This window comes from Nannospalax galili, unplaced genomic scaffold (assembly GCF_000622305.1).
Source record: "Nannospalax galili isolate Female #2095 unplaced genomic scaffold, S.galili_v1.0 scaffold1080, whole genome shotgun sequence".
In the NCBI taxonomy this organism is placed as follows: Eukaryota; Metazoa; Chordata; class Mammalia; order Rodentia; family Spalacidae; genus Nannospalax; species Nannospalax galili.
In genome coordinates this window covers 337288-364888 of record NW_008347121.1, presented here as the reverse complement: position 1 = coordinate 364888, position 27601 = coordinate 337288, and the positions used below count along the sequence as shown (strand labels likewise).

The window sequence follows — 27601 nt, the reverse complement described above, 5'->3', positions numbered from 1 at the left end:
AGAGAAAGTTCCAAACTGACACCCACAACCTTTCACTTTCTCCTACTCCATCCTGTAGGTTGACACGGGTGAATCGATGCATGATGATGGAGAAGCCAGGGCTGCTGTCAATCTGAGCCAAAATCCTGCGGACCCAAGTCAGCCATGTGAGCTAGTACTCCCTAACACAGTGCCAGCCACAGCTGTTCAAACTGACCACCAGAAAGGAGGAATGGCACCTTCTTGCAGGTCCTTTAATCCATCTGCCTCCCCGAACGAACACCCATAAATGAACTTTGCTTCTCTGATGGATGAATGAAGAGAAACTCTACTGTAAAGAAAGGAGCTGCAGTTCCTGGCTAACCTTAAATTGTCAATGGATTGTAGCTGGCTCATCAGCTACCCTACCAGTGACTTGGGAAGAAATAAATAGCCTAAGCCTGGAGCTAGGCCTGGTGGTACAGAGAGAAGGCTCACAAGTTCATGGGTAAGTTCAAGGGCAGCCTGAGAAACTTAGACCATACCTCAAAATAAAAATAACAGCAACATCAAAAAGGAGGAATGGGCTACTGAGATGGTGTTCTAGTTAGCTTTTCTGTTACTGTCCTAAAACTCTGACCAACACCAACTTGAGGAAGAAAGGGTTTATTGCATCTTACACTTCCAAGGACAATCCATCTTTGAGGAAAGTCAGGCAGGAACTGAAGCACAGACCCTGGAGGAATGCTGCATACTGGCTTGCTCCTCTGGCCTGTGCTCAACATGCATGCTTGCTTGTTTGCTTTTTCCTTTTATTCTTTTTCCTTTTTTGAGACAGGGTCTCCCTGTAGCCCCAGCTGGCCTGGACCTCACTATGTATATCAGGCTAGCCTCATCTGCCTCTGCCTCCTGAGTGCTGGGATTAAAGGCATGTACCACCATGCACAGCTCAGCCTTCTTTCTTTTTTAAAATATTTTATTTATTATTTTTATTTTATGTGTATGCATGTATTGCCTGCATGTAGGTAAGTGCACCCATGTCGTGCAATGCCCGCGGAGGATAGAAGAGGCTGTCGGATCCCCTGGAACTGGAGTTACGGACAGTTGTTAGCTGCCATGTGGGTGCTGGGATTCAAACCCAGGTCTTCTGCAAGAACGACCAGTGTTCTTAACCACTGAGCCATCTCTCCAGCCCAAGTTCCTCCATGGTTTCTGACCTCAGGCTCCTGCTTGTAGTTCCTGCTCTGACATCCCTTCGTGATGAACTGTGACCTAGAAATGCAATAAACCTTTTCCTCCCCTAAGCTGCTTTGTTCTGAGTGTTTCATCACAGCAACAGAAAGAACGCCACAGGTCCTGACAGTGATGCCAGTTGAGGCCTCAGGCACTGGAGGTATCAGGAGCCGGCAGAGGGTTGGGCCCCTCTTCCAACAGGCGTGTGAACAAGCTTTGAACTGTGAAGCCTGGTTTGCTGCCACTTTCCTGAGGGGCTCTCTCCTGTTTCTGTACTATGTTCCTAACAAGAAAAATATCACAACACAGCCCCGGCCTCAGAGCTAATGCATCTAGTCACATATGGATTTTTTTTTATCTATGTGGCCATTCCATCCAACTAGGAAAAGTTCAACTGTCACTGTGAAAGGGCGCCGTCCGGCCCCTCTGCTAACAAGCGAAGTGGGCCTGCTGGTGACTAGGCACAGCCTCTGTTTCAGCCTAACAACAGTAGGAATACTTACTTTTAAAAGAGCCCTTGGGTGGCAGATGCTCCGACTAGGCACAGCCTCTGTTTCAGCCTAACAACAGTAGGAATACTTACTTTTGAGCCCTTGGGTGGCAGATGCTCTTGAGTGTCCACAAGGAATAGGTTATGTCACTTCTGTAAACAGGTGGCTCAGAGGCAGAATAATTTCCCCAGGTAACAGAAGTGGGCACGGATTGGAATCCAGGTTGCTAGACTCCAAAATCTGCATTCCTTCCACAATACCATCTCTTTATTTCAAGATTATTGTACCAGGTCACTAGCTCACTTTCTTGGTCAGTCCGCCGAAATTATTAGATCCATAACTCCTCCTCATCCTCCCATTCTGTAACAGACTGATGCAGACCAGGAGTGCAGTCCCTTGTGAACCAAGCCTGGGGCTTGACAGGTGAGCTCCCAGGAGCACAATTTGACTTCCAGACTAAGTGGGAACTAGTAACCAGTGACCACACACAGCAGCCCTACAGAGGCCAAATGAACTGGGAGGTGCCCCCACTGTGCCTTTTCTAAAGTACGCTTCTAAAAGATAGTGAAATTTTAAAAACGGAAGAAGAATTAGTCTCGTGTGGATATGTCATGATGAGCTTAAAATAACAAGGGTTCCAGGTGTGTGCGCACACACACAAGGAGCCGCCTGTGAGGGAGCCGATGCTCCAGACTCCTGCAGAGAACCCCATGGTGCTTCTGCCCTAGGTAGGGGAGGAGGGTCCTTCAGACCCAGAACGCCATGTTAGAGGAGGGGCAACAGGAAACGCCAGCCTCATAAACCCCAAAGGCACCTGCCTGCTTTTCCCTCATAATCTGTGAATCACTCCAGGCTGTCAAACCTACAACAGCTTGAAAGAGCCATTGTACAAATCATATAAGATATGTGGTTACAAGTTCAAGGGCATAGCACCCCCCTTCCTCCTCCACTTCGGGAGTCTCCCTGAGGGTACCAGATGCACCAGGGAATGTCTGGCCATCCTATCAATGCCTGTGCCTCTCAAGACATGTGGCTAACCCTCCACCCTTCCAGCGCTATTATGCACAGGCAAGCTCAGGGATTTATAAGAACAGGAGAAGGAGATCTGGAATCTCCCTTCCCACATTCCTTTACCTCAGGTGTCAGCGCGTTGTTATCTGAAGTCTGGCTGGACAGCAGAATGTGCGTGAACCCCTCTTCCTTCCGCACAACGATGTCTCGAAACCGACAGTTGCTCTCATTCTGTCGGACGCTGTACCTGAGCCTCTTGTCAAAGACATAGTCTTTCTCCGCCTCCAGCTTCCTCTTCACAGAGCTGTGCAGGTTTAGGCCCCCGTTGGTCAGAGCAGAGCCTTTGAGAAGAAGCAGGTAAACACAGTGAGAAACTCACTGCACCACCACAAGACAGAGAAGTTATTACTGAGAACAGTATTACCACTGACCTCTATCCAGCCCGTATCACGGGCTGAGCATCACCCTCCAACGCCTGTAGGCACACCATCCACTCAATGTAGAGATGAAGTAAGGCCCTGGGAGACCAGTGCTTAACTTCAGATGGTAAGGACCTGAGAAGGAGCTGGAGGTGGGGCCCTGGGAGACCAGTGCTTATTTGCAGACCATGAGGACCAAGCAAGCAGGGTCCTTGTGGCCCTCATCTCCTTTCCCAAACAATACATTTTTATATCTTATATATTAGCATTCACAAATGACCAGAGAGTGCTAAAGAGAAATGTGAAGACTCATAATAAAATGGTCCAGTCCCAACAATGCTGCCCAACATCTGTCCCCCCAACCCCGTGAATGGCATCATCAGCTCCTGTATGCTCCAAAGCAAGCATGCTTATGTCTATGCTCCAAACCACTATTCAAAACAGAGCTGGGAAAAAGCTCAAGCAGATACACTTCCTAGCCAAGGAAGGAAGAAAAGTGGATGATACAAATTACCAATATTAGAAATGAAAGATGAGCCATCACCATTGATCCTAAGAATGGTAAGTGGGTAATAAAAAAACTCTATGCAGTTTTCTGCTCTTTATGGCTTAGAAGAATGGACCAATTCTCTGGAAAACACGACCTTCCGAAATACACACATAAGGAAACCTATCATCTGAACAGGCCTTTATCTATTCAGTAAGCAGAATCAATAATTAGTTATCTTCTGAAAGAGGAGGCATGAGCCGCATCTGGTGGCATACACCTGTAATCGCAGCATTCGGGAGACTAAGACAAACTCAAGGCAAGCCAGGGCTATGTAGCAAAAGCCCATCTCAAAATGCAAAGAAGAATGTTCCAGGCCTGTGGTAATATTATTATACAGAAGAAATAGCACCGACTCTCCATAATCAGAAAACAGAATCAGAGGAGCTCTTCCTAATGTTCCATGAAGCCAGCATCGCCCCAAACTGAAGCCAAATAAAAGTACCATAGACAAAAGACACGCTGGACCACTTGGCATATCATGAACATGGGTGCAAAAGTCTTTGATGAAATATGAGCCAATCAAGGCCAGCAATATATAAAAAGGATTATATGAGCTGGGTGTGGTGGCGCACACCTTTAATCCCAGCACTCAGGAGGCAGAGGCAGGCAGATCTCTGTGAGTTCAAGGCCAGTCTGGTCTACATGGTGAGTTCCAGGACAGCTGGGGCTACAGGGGGGCCCTGTCTCAAAAAAAAAAAAAAAAAAAAAAAGGATTATATGGTATGAACAGGTATGTGGAGCTGGTTGAATATTTGAAAATAAATCAGTGTAGTCCATTACAGGTGTAGGATAAAGAGAAAAAAAAACAAACATATCCATTGATACACAAAAAGCATCTGACAAAATCCCACAGAAGGCCGTGTGGTTCCCTTAAAAAGGACAATCAACAAAATTTCCAGGGTTAACATCAGACCTAACTGTGAAAAACTGGATGTCTCCCCCTTAACACCCAAGTAAGGAAAGGGTCTTTCCTGTGCCACTTGATCCTGGAAGCCCCTGTTAGTGTGTGTCTTAGTTTGTTTCTTCATTGCTGTGACAAAACACTCTGACCAATACCAACTTGGAGAGGAAAGGGTTTATTCAGCTTACAACTCCCAGGTCAAAGTTCATCAGGGAGCCCAATGTAGGAACTCAGGGCAGGAACCTGGAGGCAGGAGTTGAAGCATAGGCCATGGAGGAACGCTGCTTACTCCTGCTCAGCCTGCTTTCTTATGCAACACAGCCCACCTGCCCAGGGGTGGCACCACCCACAGTGGGCTGGGCCCTCCCACATCACTCATCAAGAAGATGCCCCTCAGACATGGCCACAGGCCAGTCCAATAGAGGCAATTCCCCGATTGAGGCTCCCTCAACCCAGGAGAGTCAAGTTGACACTAAAGCTATCCAGCACAGTGTGCGACAAGAAAAGGAAATAAAAATTATAGACATTGAAAGGAAAGGGGTAAATGACTGCCATTTACAGATGACAAGTTTGGTTAGACAGAAAGTACCAATGAATGAATGAGCAAATTCAGCAAGGTGGCAGGAGACCAGGTCAATACACCAGTCAGTTGCTGTCCCAGGTTCTAGTGATGAACAAATGAAATTTGGCATTTAAAAAAGTACTATTTACAGAAGCACCCAAAATACAAAATACATATAACTCTAATAATGTATGTATAGGATCTGTATGTGGAACACTACAGAGCCCCAATGCAAGAAGTCAAAGATGTTCTAACTAAATAGAGAATTACACTGCATTCATAAACGGGACCATTTGATGCTTGCAAGATGTCCATCTTCCAAATCTGATCCTCTAATTTGATGTAATCCCAGTAAGATCTTCTGAACATAGTTTTAAACCAGGCCTAAACTTTCTTTAGGAAGGAAGAGATCTAGAACAGCCCAAACAATAAAAACAAAATTGGAGCTCCCCCACTACCCAGTTCTGAGACTCAATATAAAGACACAGTAATACAGATACTGTAGGGACAGTGAAGGATGGAGGCGTGGATCAGTGGGAGAGAATGGAGAAGACAGAGACATACCCTTACAAATATGTGCAATGATCTACACACACACACACACACACACACACGCTCAGAATGGATCACTGGCCTAAATGTAAAATGAAAAAAACTGTAAAACTTCTAGGAAGTAACCAGATAAAACCTGGGAGCCTTGGATTTTGACAGTAAAGTTTTCGATTTGGCATTAAAAAAAAAATCAAGCTGCACAAAATTTAAAACAAAAAAAAGGTAAGTTGCCATGATTAAAATTAGAAGCTTGTGGGGCTAGAGATATTCAACAGTTAAAAGTACTTGCCACTCTAGCAGAGAACCCAGGATCAGTTCCCAGAACCCATGCTGAGAAGCTTACAACTGCTTGTAATTTCAGTTCCAGGGCCTCTGAGGTCCTCTCCTGGATTCTGTGGACAACTGCACACAAGTGATACACACACTAACAGGTAGGCATACACACATAATGTAAAATCCTTAGCTATGAGGGAAATGCAAATTAATACTACCTTGAGATTTCATCTTGCTCTGGTCAGAACGACTAAGATAAAAAATAGATATTATGACAAATGCCTGCGTGGGTGTGGGGAAAGGGGAACACTTATTCACTGCTGGTGGGAGTGCAAACTGGTGTAGTCATTATGGAAATCAGTGTGGAGGCTTTTTAAAAGCTAGAAATAGATCTCCCATATGATACGGCTATACCACTCCTGGGCATGTACCCAAAGGACTCTGTATCCTACTACAGAGATACCTGTTCATCCATGTTCATAGCTGCCCTATTCACAAGAGCCAGGAATTGGAAACAACCTAGATGTCTATCAGTTGATGAGTGGGTGATGAAAATGTGGCACACTGACAGAGTGGAATATTATTCAGCTATTAAGAAAACCCAAACTATGAAATACACAGGTAAGTAGGCGTTCGGAACTGGACACAATCATTCTGCAAGCAGTAACCCAGACCCACCCAGAAAGTCAAACAGTGGATGTTAGCTTTGAATCTTTACATGCGATTGTTTCATTCAGAATACCTGCATTAGTCAGGAAATTAGTAAGGGGCCATGAAGGAGGGGCTTTAAGGGAGGGAAGATGGAATGCAGTGGTGTAAAGAGGCAAAGAGAAATAATAGGACAGGAAGCATTAAATGGGGTGGGAGATGGGAGGACAGGGTAGAGGAGGGAGTCAGGGAGGGACAGCAAACACTAAGACCTTTTGAAAACAGTCATGCAGAAATCTACTGTAGAAACTTCCTAAAAAACATAATACCCATATATTAAAAGATTTAAATGAAGTTGCACTATAAGAGCATGACAAAGCCCTCACTAGATATCACAAGCTAACAAGTAAAGAGCCCAGTTCTAGGAACAGGTCAACAACTTTAGGAGTTGTTGACCAATGAAGTCCCCTAGACCCCTAAACATTACAGGCTACTGCCAGTGGTGTTGGATGCCCTCAAGAACTTCATGGTAAGTCACTGCTGAAGGTATGAGTCATAGAACATGGAGAAATGAAGCAGGTGCTGACCTGGAGGCTTCATCCCTACTGGCCAGCTCTCACAGTGCTGGAAGGGGCTATACAAGTTACTAAAGGGAAAAGTAGTCATCAGCCTTCCCCAGATGTAGCCCTGTGAGCTACAATTACAACTGGCCTGGCAAGATATGCCCATGGGTGCAGCAGTGGCAAGGATGTCATGAGAGTAACAAACACTTCAAACACTTTTTGATTGGATTTAAGGCCTGGTCCCTAAGGTCTGTTTAAGTTTGTTATGATATATAAAGAATGAGACAAAAATAATATATACATAATCTTAAAATGTCTATGGTCATAGTTTAGTCAATTAGTTTAAAGAACAAAATGTATATATAGTCAAAGTTTATCTGAGAATATTTGGGTTTTTTACATAACACATAACATATCTACATAACACATGATAATTAAAAGTACCAGACTGGAGGAACTAACCTTACTGGATGTTTAACAGCCATAGTTTGAGGCCTATACTAATGTGGTCAGAGGGACTTAAAGGACAGTTTTTGCCCCTTGCCCTCCAAGGTTGACTAAGTTCCAGGGGACTATGGAACATCTCTCAAAATGTCCTGTAACTGTGGTGAGTCACCTGTCCTCTTGTTCAGGGAGGCCATGGAGAACCCACAAGATGGTCTTGAACCAGTGTCTAGTCTACAAAGAGGAGGGTCAACTCAGAGGAAACATCTCAATCATGCTTCCAAGTGAAGCCAGACATGGTCATGCAGGACCTTTGACTTATCTTCACACAGATAGAACTGGTCCTGGTCTACATAGTGAGTTCAGGTTAGCGGGGACTACAGGGAGACCCTGTCTCAAAAAGACCCCAAAAAAAAAAACTTATTTAGACAATTATTTCTCATTGATGACTTTGTTCCTAATCAGAAAGTGCTGTTTTGATGTAAATATTTGATGTACTTTAAATATTAGTCTGCAATACTGTAGTGCCCACATGTAGCTAAGGGAGACAACCGGATATTGTTCTAAAATGATGGATAAATTTGTTTTCTCCCCCTATCTAGAAGCCTTTGAGAGGGAACTGACACTGATTCTAACCACTCCAATAGCTATCAAAATACCTGAAAGCAAATCCTGGAGTCCAGCCCCATCCCCATGAGCTAGTGTTCACGGTGCTGGATACTGCTGTGCATGCTACTGGAATGGAAAAATAATCCTCAACTTTACCCACCAGTGAATCCTGTGAACTACAACAACAACTGGCCTGGTAAGATATGCCCGCTGGTGCAGTAGTGGCACAAATGTTATGGGAGTATCCACCCATTATTTAATTGGTTTTATGGTCCACTTCCCAGGATGGAGCCCACACCTGGCATTGATATCAGGCTTAGGAAACTGAGGTTAGACAGGTCACAAGACATAGGTGAGAACCCAATACTAGTTTTCTACTAAATAGTTATATTAAACTCTTAATGACTTATTGTTATACCCACAAATTAATGTATCTCACAACTCTCCAGAGACGTTTCCTTATCCCACTGATGGTGATTAGCACGGAAGCCCACAATTGGCCAACATGCAAAGAACAAGAGACTGCAGAGAGCTCATCCCTGAATAGGACACCTGTTCCAAACATCTAGTTCCCAAGGCTCAAGGATCACTGTGGAAGAGGGGGCAGAAAGATTGTAAGAGCCAGAGGTACTGCATGACCACAAGAAAACAGAATTTTCCAGCGGCTGGTCAGTTAGTCATATGAACTCACAGTAACAATGGAAGCATGCACAAGTCCCATACAAGCTCAAAGCAGGAAAAAAAAAAAAAAAAACAGCATAGACATGTGGACATGTCTAAGAAACTCCAACCTCACCTAAGGAAACTGCAATAACAAATGGCTGCTGGCGGGGGGGGGGGGGGGGGGGGGGGGAGCAGACACAGTCTCGTTCAAGCATGGGACTCTTGGTAGGTTAGCCAGGCTCCAGTGGATGGACCCACACTGAAGGACATTTGGAGACACAAATTAGACTCTATAGGCCTTATTATATGTATGTACATATAGATATGTGTATATAATAGATTAAACTGGGTGAGGACGGTAAGGCGATGGAGGGACAGGGAGGGAATCCAAATATCATTAAATTATATTGTATGAAAATAGCAAAAAAAAATCAACAAAAAAAATGAGCTACTGCTTTAGTTTCATTTCTGGTGCTGTGACAAATACCCTGATCCAAAGCAACTTAGAGAAGAAAGGGCTGATTTGACTAATTCTAGATACAAGGGAACACTTACTATATGCTAAGCAACAGCAGCTGGTCTTGACCTGGCCCTGCTTGGGAAGATTATAGCGTGGACACCACTTGGACACAGTCCACCTTCTGATCCGCCAAGAGGAGGGCAGGGCTGGAGGACCCCATGGGAACACACTTAAAAGAGCCCAGCACGGCACTTGTATCCTTGCGCTGGGGAGGTGGAGGCAGGAGGATCCCTGGGGCTCACTGGCCAGTCACCCAGCCTAGTTTACAGGCCAGAGAGAGATGCTGTCTCAAGAAACAAGGTTTCTGAGAAAGGACACCCGAGGTTGACATATGGCCTCCACACGCACGCACACACATATGTACATGTGCACTCATATTCACATACACACAAATAAATATAAAAATTTCACAAGATTCAAGCACATATCACACAATAAGTGCAGCTCTTCTTGCTTTATAATCATCACAACCTGCCTCAACACAGAGTTCTTCTGGAGATACCAACATTGTGAACCTTGTCTCTCGAGGAAGGAAAGGCGTGCTCAGCATCCTGCCTAGTGTGGGATCCCTGGGATTAGTTCATCAGCACCCAGAACCCCACGTCTGCCTCTGTGTGGAGTCAACCCTTCCACTTGATCCTGGCCAAGCCTGCGAAGCAACACAGCTCAGACTCTTTTTTTTTTTTTCCTTAAAGACTTACTTATTTCGATTCATGTGCTTTACCTACATGTAGGTAAGTACACCATGTGTGTGCCTAGTGCCTGTGGAGGACAGAAGAAGGCGTTGGATCCCCTGAAGCTGAGTTACAGGTGGTTATGAACCACCGTGGGTGCTGGGAACCAAACCCGGGTCCTCTGGAAGAGCAGTTATCTTAACCACTGAGCCATCTCTCCAGCCCCACAGCTCAGACTCTTAACCAGCACCAGAAGTCTTATACTCTCAAGCTGGAAGCTGAAGGCAGGGAACAGGAAGTGCTCTGCTGGGTCCCCAGGAGGTAAGCTGCCAATCGGGGGTGGGGGGGTGTAGACATCAGAGCTGCAGAGCACAGAGCAGGTACCCATGTCACTTCTGTGAAGCCTCCTCATTTGGTAATTTTCCATCACTCAAAGCCACTGGGCTTCATCAGACATCAAGATGTGGCTCCTGTCACCCAGTAGGATCATTTAATGAGCTTCTGAAAACAAACATGAGGGTTTCATTAAAAGCTGGTATCGAGGGAGCTGTTTCTTCAGGGTTAACCCAGAACCTTGGCAAGGTAAAAGGCTTCCTGAACCTGACCTGGGTCCAGTTTCTATGACAACCTCAGTAGGTCCTGCAATAGGCTGGTCACAGACGGTTCTGATAGGGCACTGTACACAGTAGGCACTGGCTCTGACCTGGAGAAAAGTAAAATACTTGGAGCATGGGCGTATCTACATGCTTCCCAGCCCAGCTAGGGTGGAATGACACTCTCTTGCTTCCCAGCAAACGACAGCCCTGTTCTCAGCAGCCCTAACTTCACAGCCGTGTAGAGCGACAACTGTGGGTCCATCTTACGGATAAAGATAAGAGAGTGACTCTCTGGATGCCACAAAAGTTTTAAACGATGGAAGCAGGACTGGAGGCCACTCTCCTTTCATTCCTCCTTAATCTAATGATGGGCTAGCTACCCAATGAGGTGACATGGTCCAACACAAATACAGATAAAGTCCCTGCTCTCCTGCCTTGGGTGGGGGTGATAAACGCTTTAGTCAACTAGCAGCTGAAGTAATTATGAATCAGAAAGTCATAAGAGATGCAATAAAGGATAACGCAGAGACGCCTCTGAGCTCCAGGGCCACAACCTTCCTACAGGAGCACAGGGCAAAGGAGCTCCAAAGAAGCAATGGCCATGGGACTCTCTGACCAAATAAACTGTAAAACCACTCAAGGAAAAGGACATGCCCTTCAAGCATGATGCTGGGTACACATACACATGCTGACCTGCAAATACGGTGGAGGCCTGGGCACTCATCACTGTGTCTGTAACATTCAAATTTCTCAATATCTCTGCTCAAGAGAAGCAGCTCAGTGGCTAAGAGCACTTGCTGCTCTTGCAGAGAACCTGGGTTTGGGTCCCAATATCCACATCAGGCAGCTCACAACTATCTGTAACTTCGGTTCTGGGGATCTAATGCCCTCTTCTGGCCTCCATAGGTACTGCATACATGCAGTGAATATACGTACACCTTGGGTACACATGTGTACACATAAAATAAAGATAAAAATAGATGCAACAGGAGGCTGCCTGGACACTCCAGTCCCTCGCTCTGCCTCTCACAGAGCCACCCTCAAGGCTCTCTCCCTCTGGGGCTTCATGTCTCTTCCCCAGGAGACAGCAACAGGCTGTCAGGGAAGGTACCTTGGGATGTAGGGACGCCCAGGGCTCTGCAGTCAGAAGGCAGGGAAATGTCAACCCTGCATCAGCTAATTGGAAAGAGCAAATTGGTCTACAGGAGCTTTGGGCTCCCATTCCCCAGATGAGGCTAACATATTCTCTGGGGCTGTTCAAGTCTGTGAATTAAGGAACAGACAGGAAAAATAGCCAGGACATTCTAAGTTTCCCTTGTGTTCGTTGAAGGACAGCATATTAGTCACTTTTCTCCTTCCTATGACTGAATACCCAGCAAAAAGTAACTTAAGGGGCTGCACAGATGGCTCACTGGTTAAAACCACTTGCTGCTCTTGCAAAGGACCCTGGTTCAATTCCCAGCACACATGGCAGATAACAACTGTCCATAACTCCAGTTACAGGGGCATCTGATGCCCTCTTCTGAACTCTGTGGGCATTGCACAACACTGGTGCACTTACACACATGCAGACAAGCAACTTAAGGGCTGGGGAAACACAGGTCAGTTGGTAAAGTGCTGACTGGACAAGAGAAGCATGAGGGTTTGAGTCTGATGCCCAGTACCCACATAAAAAGCCAGGTACAACAGCATGCACTTGTAATCCCAGTCCTGGGGAGACAGACAGACAGATCTCTGAGGCTCACTGGCCAGCTAGCTTAGTCTAATCAGATCCCAGTGAGAGGCCCTGTCTCAAAGAACAAGGTAGACAGCTCCTGAGAAATGACACCAAAGAGTCACCTCTTGTATTCCATAAGCATGTGTGCACACACGTGTGTAACCCACACGCATACATACACACACACAAAGCATCTTAAGAGAAGCTCATAGTACAAAGGGTACAGTCCTTAATGGGAGGGAGGATGTGCCAGTGGGGCCAGCTCCAGTCTGTGGCAGCAGGAGGCAGCTTGCTCATGTCTTAGCAGATCAGGACCAGAGAAAAGATCATGGCACACTCAGCCTTCTCCCTGTGACCGTTTTATTCATTCTGGGCCCCCAGCCCATGGGATGGTGCCACTTTCCTCACTCAAACCTCTCCCCCCCCCCACACACACACACACACACACACACACACACACACACACACACACAAAACGGTGTTCCTCACTAATGCTCAGGCATTTTCTAATTCAGTCATGTTCGCAATCAAGATGAACCACCACACCAAGATGAAACAATGGAAGGAGTGGCTAAGTCCTCAATATCATGCCTTCCCATCCCCTTCACCTAACACCCAGGCCAAAGCTGGGGCATCCCAGGCCCAGAGGAGAAGAACCACCCTGCTGAGCCCAGCAATCAAGGGAAACCCAATGATGGACACCACCTGCTTTCAAACTCCGCCCTCCCTCTCAGAGCTGTAGGACTGGACAGCTTGCTCCACCGCTCTAGGCCTTCCCTGTCACTCTGGAAATGGGTAACACCCTCTCTGCCCCCAAGGACTGTGGGTAGGTGAAGCAAAGGAAGGCCGCTGCATATCACAGAGAGAGGAACGCCCCCCTCCCGCACCACACTGGCTTCCTTCTGGTCCCTCTAAGCCATCTTTTGAAGTACCAAGAGATATTTCCTATTAAAAAGGCTCAGTGAGCTTGTGCTCAGACACAGTGTCTCTGCACTAAACAGAGAGCAGCAACAGGAAATACAAAAGGAGAATTCAGAAGATGAAGCTGGGCTCACAAACAAGATACTCATCTCTGAGTAAGAGAAGCAGGAAGTCTACAGAGCAGCAAGAAGGGCTGGAAGCAGGGAGACCCAGGAAGGGGCCTCTTTCAGGCACCAGGGGCCCGATGCCTTCCCAGCAAGATGGGACCTGAGTCTCAGCACCACCACGTCCCGCCACACAAGTGACAAATGAAAAAGATGCTGTGTGGTGGGAACCCTGGGTTGGTTGGGGACGAACACAAAACTACAATTAGAGAGAGAGGGTCAGGGAGAAAGCAAAGAAAAAGAAAACAGCCTCCCCTCTGCAAATGAGCCAGCACAGCAAAACCCCCAGATCAACACCGGAAACAGGAATTACTCCAAATAAAGTCAATATCATGAGACAATCTGACGAGGACTTTGAGAGAGTAGTATTTCAAATACTCAAAGTTACAGGTGTAAGACAAACATGCATTTCAAATAAGTTAGAGATTTTCAGAGAACAGCAGAAGAAATACAAGGGCAGCACAGTGAATGGCCAACGAGCTAATTAAAAAGCAAAAGGCAAATATCTGCGCATCACAGGTAAAGGCCTAATACCTCCAAGTTATAAAGCACTTTGAAACATCAAGGACAAAAAGACTAGGACTGAAACAAAATGAACAAAGACACAATTGACAAATATAACAAAGCAGTTTTTGAAAGTAAGAACGGATTCAATTTCAGAAGACTAATAAAATTAAATCCATAAGAGAAATGAAAAATTAAAACTGCACCGAAAGTTCATTTCTTACCCTTACCCCTCAGGTTGGTGAAAGCGCCACACGCTGACCATACACTCTACTGCAGAGAATGAGGGGGTCAGGCTTTCCCTCCGCTGTGCAGAGGGAACAAACAAGAAAATACAGGGAAGGTCATGCCATCGACAAACTTGGGTCTACGCTCACCCTCAATTCAGTGATTCTGCTTCCAGAAGTTTGACATGAAAATGTACCTCCAACAGCACAAAAACTATGCACATGTAAGATTATTTTTGTTGCATTATTTACTATTGGAAATATTAGACACTATATAACCAAAACACAAACTACTGAAATAAAGTAAGGGGCATTCACATGATGGAATATTATACAGCTACGAAAGAGAATTCTTTCTCTCTCTGGGTGACTGATGTATATAATATATCTCAGGATGAGCTAAAGCACAACCACATGATATAATATTATATAGCTGATGTAAAAAAAAAGAGCATTATATGCATAAACACATATGGAGTGATTTCAAAAACACATTTTCAACTGAACAAAGAAAGGTATAAAAGTTAACTTTGGTGTAAGAAAGACTGAAACAAATAACCCCTGAAAATCCAATACACTCCTTACTGAGGGGTTATTGGCAACTGATACCTCCTGGGGGAGGGAGAACCACTCTCTTTTGAGGTCTGGGCATTGGTAGGTTTCCCATGCTCCATGGATACCCCATGCCCAAGTGCATATGGTCAGCACTAATTGGACTTAATGGGTCATTTGAAAAAGAAGAAAACAATCAAGTTGGGAGGGGGACATGTTGGGGGGGGTGCTGGGGAGATGTGAGGGGGAATTGGGGGGAAATGGGGGTGGATATGATTATATTTCATTATATACCTGCATGATATTCTCAAAAATAAAGAAAAATTATAATTAAAAATAAGCACATCAACAAATATGTGTATTTCAGTAGAAGTAAAGAGAGGAAGAACAAACCAGAGAGTAACAAAATTGGTAATCATGGATGTCGACGGGCGGAAGGGACAGCAAGAGGGAGTATGTGTTTTTGTTTTAATTTTTGGAGGTATGTGAAGGCACATTAAGATAGACTAAAATCTACAAATAAGAGGAAAATTAACTAAATGTAAGTAGAAAGAAATGCACTTTGTCATATTCCAAACAGACCATGAGCTATTCTGAAGGGAGACGAGAGAACAAACAGCACTCACGTGTGATGCTGTGCCTGCATCTCCTTCAGCACGGCTTGAATTATGCCTGGGTTTGCTTTGCATCGTGATGAGCATGAGATGATCCGAAAGTGAACAGCATGGATGGGGAAACGGAAGCACATGTGATGTTGTGGAGAAATAGGAGCCAAGCAGCTGCAGAATGGGGGAGATGGGGAGTGAGGCGAGAAGGGGATTGGAGGGACTCTAACTTTTAAAATGACGTGTGTTCCCCAACTCTTGCAGCTGACAGGACAGAAAGCAAATGAAATCATAAGAGTAGTGACCCTAGATCCCTCATGTTGGCTACTAAGTAAAGATTCACCAAGCTTCTGAACAAAGGGAAGCTTCTAAGGCTAGGACAGAAAATACACACATAGGTTTAGAGACTCTTACCACAGTTAAGAGTAAAGAAGTCAAAATTAAATGAACACATTAAATGAAATAGCCAAACCTGTCAAGAGGACATGAGGCCACTTGAAGGGATTCCTATTAGCCAAATTAGAACAATGTGAGCCTCAAGTAATGAAGGTCTGTAGCAAGTAATAGGGATGACTGACAGAGGATGAAGTATGCACACGTATGTCCACATGCACGCAGAAGGAAGGCGATCATGTCAAAAGGCTGAGACTGGTGAGTCTGTAAGTCTGAAATCACCTCAAACCAGAGTTAAACATGTTTTTAAGCATAACTGTCCTGTACGTAAGAAGCAAATGAAGACATCACACAAGGAGTAACTAAGAAAACGAAGCTGGTGCTGCCTCCAAAGCTTCATCCCTGCTGCCTACCTTTCACAGTGCTGGAAGGTGCTATGCATGCCACTGGAGGAAAGCAATCATCAACTGCACCCAGCGGTGTCCTGCAAGCTACAACAACTGGCCTGGTAAGATGTGCCCGCAGGTCCAAGAGTGCACGGATATTATGGGACTAACCAACCAGTTTCTAATCGGATTGTAGATCCCCTTCATAGGATGGAGCCCATACCTGACACTAATACCAGGCCTAGAATCCTGTGACTACACAGGTCACAAAACATAGGGGAGAGCCTAGTACTATTATTCTGCTAAATAAATATAGTATTAAACTGGCTCCTGATGTTGTATTATTATATCTATAGATTAACATTGTATTGTTATACCCATAGATTAACACTAGCATCTCTCAACTCTCACCAGAGAAGTTTCCTTTTGCAACAGATGGTGATTAACACAGAAACCCACAACTGGCCAACGTACAGAGAACAAGAGGCTACAGGGTGCTCATCCCTGAACAGGACACCTATATCAAACCTCTGCCTCCCAAACCTCAGGGATCATTGCAGACAAGGGGCAGGAAGATTGGAAGAGCCAGAGGGGGTGAGTGACCAGAAGGAGAGTTTTCTAGCTAGCTGGGCAGTTAGTCATATGAACTCACAGCAATGGTGACAGTGTGTGAGCTCAAACCAGAAAAAAAAAAAAAAACAAAAAACAAAATAAAACCTCCCAGCATAGACCTGGGGAAGTGGGTAAGAAACCCTAACCCTACGCAAGGAACGACAGGCCGCTGATGGCTGCTGGGAGGGGCAGAGTCAGTCTCATCTAAGGACATGACTCTTGGTAGGTTGACCAGGCTCCAGGGGATGAACACACACTGAAAGGCATTTGGGGACACAAGTTTGACTACACAGGCCTTTATACGTAAAATAGTATACATAAAATTGTGCACGTAGTTGTAGGTGGTACAGATGGGTCTAAATTCTATAAAAATATATCGTATGAAGTTTGCAAAAATTCAATAAAAATTTTAAAAGAAAGGAATGTCATAATAGTGAGGTATTTCCTAGCAAAAGCTTTTACCTTGACAGAACACCGAGTACTAAGCAGGATAAACAGACAAGAAAGAAACTGAAGAATCTAATGGGTAAAGAGAAGCTCTTAAAGGATAACATATTCAGGAATATAACATGAACAAGGGGAACGATTTACTGATAACAGCAATAACAAAGGCTTGGAAAAAAAGTTGCTATTATCAAAATGCCAAGAGTAAATAACTACCAATTTGGAATTTTATACCCAACTAAAACAGCATGTAAAGGAACAGGTGCACGGGCATTTTCAGATACCCCTGCACTAAGAGATACAGTCTATTACTAATTCTATAAGAAATAACTCAGAGAAGCTTCGGGAAATCAAAAACACAGCTGAGAAGAAGAAATAGGAAGAAAATAAAGTTTTGCCCATTAAATGTAATTATTGGCCATAAAAACAGCCTTTGGTGTTTAATGGCATTAGGCACACCAAGCAGTACCCAAATGTGGGAAGGACAAGTTCAATGTCAATTTAAAGATAAGCAGAGGTTCCTTGCTACACCAAGTGGTGGTTAGAAAATAGTCATAGTTAAGTATGTGCTCTAAATACAATTCATAGCTAGATTCCAAGTCAGCCCCAGGAAAGGGAATTATAATATAAAATTTATCAGTGTAATAAAAAAATCAGGCAACAAGAGTAAAATAAAGTAAGAATAATCTAATATAGAAATAAGTACAGAAATCTGTGAACAGATTAAGCTCCTAGAAGACAGAGATGATCAGACTGGATAAAAAGAATAAAGGAGTATGGTCCACGGAACACGCTCAAAGGAGCGACATAAAAGGACCCTCAACTCAGCTCCTAACAGGAAAGATGTGCTGCTCAGCGGAGAATGCTGGAGGGGCAGGACGTGCTACCCATGTGCAGTTAACATGAAGAAAGACAGGAATGTAGTGCCTCACAGACCAGTGGGCAGCTCCCCCAGGTCTAAGCATGAGCTGTCTAAGAGGACAGAAGGCGATGGGTTGGGGCACTGGCAGGGGGCAGAAGTTGGAGCAAAGTTGGAATGGACCACAGAGCACTTCTTCCATGTAACATCAGTTCTCAGGATCCATGCCAGGTGCTCCACCAAGAGCCCATCCAACTCCAGGAACAGAGGGGCACCAAGATCCCTTGGGACAGGGAGACAGCAAGGGAGGAAGGACACAGACTAAGACATCACTGAGGGACACTACCTCCAGGAGGAAGATGGATGGTAAGGACCAGATCCATGGCCAACACGGGCATCCTTGGGTTCTAGGCTAGTCTATGATGCTCATGGTGGCCAGACCAGGAGCAATCTATTCCTATCACAGGATAGCCCAGACCAGAGATTTCAGGGTCTTCTCTCGCAGTGAAATATTCCTAATTTTCTGAGTCTTGCTGTGTGATCTGCATAATTTGCCCCATTCCATTCTCTAAACCTGCAAGATGCGTTTTCTTAACTTACTGAGAATTTCACACATACATATAAGGAGTTTTGATCAAATCCATGTCCACTCCCTCCCATACAACACCTCCCATATTTCCCTATCAATTTTTTTCTGACAACTTCGTGTACTCTTTCTTCTCTTTCTTTCTTCTTCTTTTTTTTTGGTCTTTTTGAGACAGGGTCTCCCTGTAGCCCCAGCTGTCCTGGAACTCATTATGTAGACCAGGCTGGCCTTGAACTCACAGAGATCCTCCTGCCTCTGCCTCCCAAGTGCTGGGATTAAAGGCATGCACCACTACGCCTGGCTTCTTTCTACCTAAAATCTTTTAGGGATTAGATAAGAGCTCCCAAATACTTTTGTCATTTTTGGCCTTTGGAACAGAGTATGTTGCTAAGAGGCCCTTGAAGATGCTGCTTTTACCCTCATTTTACAGAGAACACCAAAGCCACGTGTCTTCATTTCATTTCTGTTGCTATGATAAAATACCCTGGTAAAAAGCAACAGGGGAGAAAGGGGTCTATTTCTGCTTACAGTTCCAGGTTACGGTCCATCATTGGGGGGAGTCAAGGCAGGAGCTGCAAACAGTTGGTCACATCACACCCACAGTATGAGCAGTTAGAAATGAACGCATGCATGTTCGCCCGCTTGTGCTCACTTCACGTTCTTCCCTCCTATACATACAGTCAGGGACCCCCTGTCTAGGGACTAGTGCTACCCACAGTGAGCTGGGTCTTCCCTCATCAAACTGAAGACAGTTCCCCAGAGACATGCCCATAGGCCAACCCCAATCCCTCATTAAGATTCCCTTCTCAACTGATTCTCCGTTGTGACAAATCCAAGGTCATGCCACAGTAAGGCATCAGCAGACGGGGGTGCCCTCAAGTATCGTATTCAAACTGGGTATCAGACTGTCTCCAATGCTTTGAAACAAGCCCTGACCTCTGGGCTTGCCCACTGGGGTGGGATCCAGGGACACTCTGCTTTTCTGCCCAAGGGCTCAGTCTTTGTTAAAGAAAGCAATAGAGGAAACACGGGTTTTGCATGCTCCGTGCTGCTGTTACCAGGCAGAGCTCATTTCACTGGTGTGCCTCCACCGCGGGCTCTTTGGGGAAAAGCCTGAGATTCATTCACCTCTCAGGGTCCAGGAACCAGCAAGTGCTCAGCACAGTGTTTATCTTGTTCATGAGTAAGCAAGTCAGCAAGTGGGGAAAACAATTTGAGCAATCCCCAAATATCACCATGCACCAATTCCTAAGCAACACTATTCCTGATGGTAGACTTCATTCCACGTTTCCCTCCCTCAGATCTCAAAGCCTCAGTCTCGTGAAACACAAAAGCCACACTTCAACATGGAAATGTGTTTTCTGCAACTGGGTAGATTCTGCACCCTGATCGCTCACTGGTACTAATGCTATACCTGGCTTTCTGCCTCACACCAGTTAAGCGAGATCTCACTTCTCTCAGATAGGGGGGAAGAGAGCATGGTGTGGTGCAGATGTTGCACATCTTCCTTCCCTCAGGAAGAGATAGTAGCACCTTGTGGGGCTCAGCCACTGCAACACAGAACAGTCAGGGAGAGCAGAGCTGTTCCTGCTGCAGAGGGAATACAAGCTTCCTTCCTGCGCCCATCAGAGGTCTCATCCTCAAGGCGCTCCACTGTGACCAGGTCTGGGTATCCTCCCAGAGTCCCGTGTCCCTCTTCCCCCGGCTGTTTGTCCCTCACTCTTTCACAGCCTGTACTACGCTATCCTCCGTCTATTTAGCACACACTTAGCAAGCACCTATAGTATGCTTGGCACCTATTATGAGCTGATGGGCAGGGACGGATGAAAACCTGACCTCAGGAGCCTGTAGCCACATTCAGCTCTGCCAAACAGAATGCCCTGCAATGATGAAAATATTCAAGCTGCCCAATCCAGTAGGGCAGCTGGTGGGCAGTGGAATATTGACATTTTTTTAATTCCCTAATTTTAATTAAACAAAGCCACCTGCGCTGATGGATATCCTACTTTATAGAGAAAGAGCAACCTGGGGAGTAATCTTGACACACACTGTCTGTATTTCGACTGAGGTCTTTTGAATGTTGACTGCCCATTTATCCCCAAAGAGAGTCCTGAGGGCTAGAGTTGCCCTAGTTACCCCTGTCTTTGAAATCGGTGGAGCCCAGCACAGAGGAAGACATGGGCCCTTGTTTGATGTATGAACATATGTTACATGTATAATGGAAGGCCCAAAGAAGTTCCTACCTCTGGATTAAAGAAGAGACGGGGGTTAGGGAGATGGCTCAGTCTGTAAAATGCTCATCACACCAGCATGAGGAACTGTGTTCCGATACCTGACACCCACATAAAAAGCTGGGCATAGTGGTGCATACCTATAATCCCAGGGCTTGGGGAGGCAGAGACAGGAGGATCCTTGAAGCTTGCTGGCCAGTCAGTCTAGCCGAATGAGTAAGTTCTAGGTTCATGGAGAGATCCTGTCTCAAAAAAGGAAGATGGAGAGCTACTAAGGATACCACCTGACATCAATGTCTGGCCTCTTTATGCACCCACATATCAGTTAGAGAGAGACAGAGACAGACACAGAGAGACAGAGAAAGAAAGAGAGGCAGAGAGCAGAATACTTGTGATGGATCTCCTCTTGCTGTGTATGCCAGTGCTGGGCATGTCTGTTCTCCCTCAATCACAAACCCCAGAGGCAGATGCAATTCACAGAGAGAAGGAGAAAGCACCAGGCCATGGACAGCTAGAACTCATGCACCTTTGGTAGTGAAGTAGGATTGGATAGGACAAAGAGAGAAGTTCCCTAAGCAAAAGAGACCCATAGGATCCCGCAGCTGAGCAATGCCGCTGTCGGAATGGAGGAGGTTAGGGATTTCCAGCTTATAGTTCTTAGTGAAAGCAGGTGCAAGTTTCTTGTGGGAACCATTTCCTGGTCTGTGGCTGACCCACAGGAGACCTGACTAGTATAGTATGCTGTGCTGAGGTGTTATGGAGGGTGATGTAATAAAAGTCAGAGCGTACAGACATAGTTCTGCGAACTCATCAGAAGGACGCAATGCAGGCTTAGAAACTTCGGTAGGTGAGGGGCCAGCAGGTCTTTGCAGAGGAGAGGAGAGGGGAGGAAGTTGGAAAACCCCTCTGCTGGCTCCACCCACCATATCATGAGAGTTCCAGGTGTGGGGCCAGAGTGTTCAGCATGCACCCAGAGCCCTGCGCACGCAGCCTAATCTCACAGGTGGTCAATACACTAGTTTCTAATTGTCCGCATGTACAGAATCCCTGACCTTGGGGTCTAAAGCAACTGTGGAACTCAAATCTACAGATACGTGAAGAGCCTCTTAGCTGTCAGCCATCATCTGACAGGCTGTAATTGCACCTGACAAAACCCACATACTGGATTTGGAGGAAGTTGAGGCTTGAGATTACTTAGAACTATCAGGAATGATTATATACGTCTTGCTATGTTTACTGTCAGGTGTCTAAACACCTTAAACAGCCAGCAACGCATGAATTCAAAATGCAAATAGTCTGATTAAAAACAACTACTTCTATAGCTCAAATTACATCTCCCAAATTAAACCCAAGGCTGTGCAGACCACATATGTGTCATAATAACAGAACACTGGCACATGGTAAAAAATACTCTGGAAGGTAACAACTATTTAAAACTCATGTTACTCTCCATCCCTAACCATTCCTCTTTTCAAGAACGTCCATGCTGTTTCCTAGTCTTCCTCTCCATTCCTGCCCCGGATTCCTAGGTTCTCAGACACACTGCTTTCCTGACCCTGACCAGGAATGCCTTTTCTATCCATCCTGAAACTCTGGGTCCTCCTGACAGCTCCCTCTTCCTCCCTAGGTGCCTGAAAAGGGCCATCTCCAGCTCCCGTGGTGGGCCCCAGTTCTTCCTGAATTCCCAGGAAGCCTGGCTTTGCAAGTGCTCACTGGTCATCTCTAAAGCCCCATTTCTAGCACATAGGGTGTTGTGAGGATTAATTCCCTGTAGATAGGGGAGCTTTGTCTACCCTCACCTCATAAGGTCCCAATGACAGACAAACCAAGGTACAATTCCAACAAAGTTCTCCCTGGGGAACAAATGAGTTGATGGGGCTTTTACTGACAGAGCGAGGTGAGGGTTACTGGCAGGACCATGGGGAGCCCCAAATCAGCAGCACTGGAAAATCTTCACCCAGCTTGGATGATGGCTTCCCCAGAGCCCACAGGGAGAGCCCCTTCTACAATTAGCCTCCCCTAGCCTACATGTTCTAACACCTCCCTGAGGCCAGGTGCAGCTAGGGCAGAAATGCATACAGATTGCTGGGAGGGCTGGCTGGAATCTCTCAGCTGATCTAAGGAAGGTGGCGGCCACTCTGCTTGGAGGACTGCAATCTACAGCATAGGGTGCCCAGGAAATGCCTCCTTAGCTGAACTGCATGGGGGAAAATGTCATCATAAAAGGCCTAACGAGCAAATGGGTTGTTTAAATAGGGCAGGGTCCTCCTCTGAGCGCCCTGCAGAAGAGCAGCATCTAAGAGTCTGAGGGGTCTCCAGGCAGACCACCCAGACTCAAAGTCTGCAATGCCACTCACCAGCAGCTCGGCCACAGGACATTTATGTCACCTGTGTTGGCCTCAGTCTCCCTGCCTGTAAATGGGGAGAGTAGTGGTCATCTGCTGGACTTAGAACAGGGCTTTTGGCCTGGGCTCTGTAAGCGCTGGCTATCTAGACACGGAAACTTTCTCTTTCCATTTCTTTATTGTTTGCTCTCTTCCCTGAGCTGTGAACATCTCGCCTTATCTATCACCACATTCCCAGAACTATCCACACAACAGCTGGGTGCCAGGTGCATAGCGCTTGGCCCAGAGCAGTCACTTAATAAGCATCTGAGGAAGAAAGAGCAGTCGGAGTTTATTGATGATGATGTTTGAGTAGATGTTACTTTCCACAAATCTTAATAAAACACAGTTTCCACTGTCCAATGCAATCTTCCCTCTCCTGGTCACCTGTCTCTGTGAACCCTTCAGAGCTCAGGTTAGCCATCATGTTCACCTGGAAGTCACTTCCTGAATCTCCTCTTTCCAGAGGGTTCTGGTTGTGTGAAACATGCTGCCACTCGAAGCACACAGGTGCTCCGTGAACATCAGGACTACCTGTTTCCCTCCTATCAGCTCCAAGTGATCCGAGGAGTCTCTGGTAGAAGCTGGGCCAGCGGTGGAAGCGTTACCCTCTGTGAGAAGCCCCTCTGAAGTGAAATAAACCACCAGAGCTCCGTAGAAGCTGGGCCAGCGGTGGAAGCGTTACCCTCTGTGAGAAGCCCCTCTGTGTGTGAGGAAAAGCTGAAGTGAAATAAACCACCAGAGCTCTACAGGGTGGAAGAGCAAAGAACAAACTTACAGACAGGAACCGGCAACTCAAGGACATTGTCACCAAGATGCCATGGGGGACACTCAAGACTGACTTCTCTATGGAGGAGTCCCAGAAGTGACTGTTAGGTGTCCGCTACCCACAGGTAGGGCCTTCTGATCTCCATGCTGGTTAGCCTAACAGTGAAGTTAATACTGTAGTGTCAGGAGGGCATATTGGGGTGAGGTAGGAAGCAAGATGGTCCTTCTAACAAATGGGAAGGAAAAGAATGTCACCGGGTATTGACAGGGTGACCAGTTATATCCCTTAATTCTCCCAAGGCAGAATTTTTATTCTTATATTAGATGTGAAAATTGATGCTCAGATTCGCCTAGGGGCTGGGGATGGAGCCCAGCGGGTAAGATTACTCACCTGGCCTGCAAGAAGGCTTGGGTTCGATCCCCAGCACTGCATAAATAAGATGTGATGGGGCAAGCCTGTCTTCCCAACACTTAGGACTCAGAGGCAGGAGGATCAGGAGTTCAAGGTCATTCTCAGAGTAATTTCAAGGCCAAGCTGGGAGACCATGTCTCAAAGGGGAGGAGGAGAAGAAGGAGGAAGAGGAGGGTGAGGAGGAGGATGAAGAGGAGGAAGATGAAGAAGAGAAGAAAATTGTCTAGTGATTCCCTAAGGGAACAAGCTAGTACCCGAACTCTCAGTCCCTCTGTCCAAAGCCCCTGTTGGAGCCTGTGCTGCCTTGGAAGTTTCTCGCCATTTTAAATGAGAAATTACAGAATTCTTTCTGCACCTGGGATTTCTGGTTAAGGAGTCTGCTGATTTCTCATCCCTATTACAAACAAGACAGGTCGTAAATTATGATTTAGGCTTTTTTTTTTTTCTACAGCTTAGGGCTACACAAAATACAAAGAATGCAACCCAAAGGAAATTCATTCTGTTGGAAAAGGTACACTGTACTCTCAGTACTCTTGATGGGGAGGGAGCCTGCCACTTGATGAAAAGTCAGCCATGAGTATGTGAGTATGGAGGGGGAGGGGCACAGCAAGGAGACTCAGGATGGCTGGGAGACATGGAAACAACTGCGGACAAGGGAGAGAGAGCCTTTGGCTGTTGTGAGACTCAGGATCAAACGCTAACTCTCCATAATAGGATACCCTGGGACGGAAGTACTGCGTGAACTAGCAGGACACTCAGGAAGGGGCAGTGATGTGGGGACAGGGGCTGGGAAGCTTCAACAGAGGCTAGCAGAGCTGACTGTAGGCAGACTGGATCTGCAGACCCACATGGTAGGCAGAAAGGGCTTCAGGCTTGCTTCCGTCTGCTATAGGCTCCAGGCTCTCATTTAGCACCTGCTGTTTCTTGGGCATCTGCTAGGTATTGAGAACTAAAAGACAGACCAGCCCCCCTCATGGAGCTCATGACTGAGTGTGAAAGACAGAGGTGATGCAAAATGTTGTGTTTGACTATGAAATTTAGCCAATGGGCTCCTGTGCTGAATGCTTGGTCCCAAGCTAGTGGCACTATTCTGGGTGGTTCCTGAAGCCTTACGAGGTGGGGGCTAGTTGAAGGAAAGTAGGTCCTGGGAGCATGCCTTTGAAGGTCATACCTGATCCCCAGCCACTTCCTCATTTTCCCAGCTTCCTGACCATCATGATGTACAAAACCAGCCCCCTCTGCCACACACTCCTGCTGCCATGATGTTTTACCTAAGCATATAGGGCCAATCAACGATAGGCTGAACCCTTTGAAACCATGAACCCAGATAAATCCTCCTTTAAGTTGCATTTCCTAGGTACTGAGTCACACTGACTTAAAGGTAATTAATATACAAGTAACTGAGCTATGAGCATTGCAAAATGAGGTTTGTGTCAATGAAGAAACACTGTTCTCTGTGTACAGATAAAGGGGAGCTGAGCTCCACTGGCAATCAGGGGAAGTTCCCAGGGAATGGCTTCTTGAGGGAGTCATTCGGGGTGAGTGGCAGTTACTATGTAAATGAGGGCTGGCTGGGAGGAAGAGGAGAGGCAGAGGACCCACACATGCAGAACAGAGACACTGGGCTCCATGAATCTGTTCTTAAGCTACTGCTGACCACACAGGCTCTCCCAGAGTACTTTGGGATTGGCCAGTCTGTCACATGATGAAATCTATGCACTGGCTACACTGTCATGCTCTCTAGACATCCTTGTGACTCTCTTGCTCCATATATCAGATTCAGCTCACATACCACCTCCTCCAAGGAGCCTCTTCCCGTAAGCTCACAAGTCCCACAGTATCTTCATTTGTCCCCTTAGTAGGGAAGCCATCACCATTATCTGGCTAACCCACTCCTGGTAAACAGTGGGTACGCAATGAGTATTTATTGGTTTAGTATATATATATATATATCAAGAGGTCAGTATACACAATATGTAAAATAATTTTAAAACCAATAGGAAAATACAAAGATTCAGTTAGAAAAACAGAGAGAACTGAAATAGACGTTTACTGTCATCAAATGTCTAGCACATGGCAGGTAAAATGCTAAAGGTTTTCTACAAGTTAACTCACTTATTCTTTGCCCCAACCTCATGAGGTACGACTGTATTTCATCAGTGGGCTCAGAGACGCAAAGCCATCTGTCTGAGGCAGCAAGCGGATGGCTGACTGCCCAGCATACTGTGTGTTGACATATGCCTGCGCCTGGGCAGCTCCTGGGCCAGAGACATAAGCAAAGGGAAAACTCAGGCTGATAGACTAAAATTAAAGCAATGGAGATCAGAAAATCAATACAAAGATTAGCAGTGGCCAGGGTTGGCAAGAGCCTGTGAGTCTGCAGCAGCCTGTGTCATCAAAGAGAGGAACAGTTAAATCCCTGTGCACTGTAAAAACCTCAGTGGTTAAGAGAAGGATAGCAGATCCCCATGTTCTCACCTAGGGAGAGGCACAGGATGGACTTAAAGTTTAGAAGGTAGCCTGTTACAAGATGAGGTGTGACTGGCACTTCTGGTCCCTACTCAGATATCCCCTCAGGAAGGCTTTGCAGATGAATAGCCTGTTACAAGATGAGGTGTGACTGGCACTTCTGGTCCCTACTCAGATGTCCCCTCAGGAAGGCTTTGCAGATGAAGATGGATGGATGGATGGATGGATGGATGGATGGATGGATGGATGGATGGATGGATGGCAAATAAATAATAACAGGAAAATAGATAGGAAGGGGCTGGAGAGATGGCTCAGCGATTAAGAGCACTGGCTGCTCTTGCAGAAGACCGGGGTTCAAATCCAAGCACTGACACAGCAGCTAACAACCATCTATAACTCCAGTTCCAGGAGCTCCAAAGCCCCTTCTGACCTCCATTGGCACTGCACAACATGGGTGCACTTACATACATTGCAGGCAGTACACCCATATACATAAATAAAAATAATAGATAAAACATATTTTAAAATAGATAGGAAGACAAATAGACAGATAGATACATAGATAGATCAATGATAGAAAGATATAGATAGATGATAGAAAAGGGAGGGAGGGAGGGGAGGAAGAACTAGTGATGGAAAGAAAGATGATAGATACATAGATGGTGATACATTTATCTGATATATGATAGATATGAACATA

The 27601-nt window shown here is 45.9% G+C and overlaps 1 protein-coding gene across 1 annotated transcript in view; it reads right to left on the bottom strand.

Moving 5' to 3' along the window:
- Cdyl2 (chromodomain Y like 2) overlaps nt 1-27601 on the bottom strand; it is a 180629-nt gene that overhangs the window by 20858 nt on the left and 132170 nt on the right. Inside the window, exon 3 of the mRNA XM_008843458.2 lies at nt 2817-3034. Coding sequence (XP_008841680.1) covers nt 2817-3034 — 218 coding nt within the window. The remainder of the gene's footprint in view (nt 1-2816; nt 3035-27601) is intronic.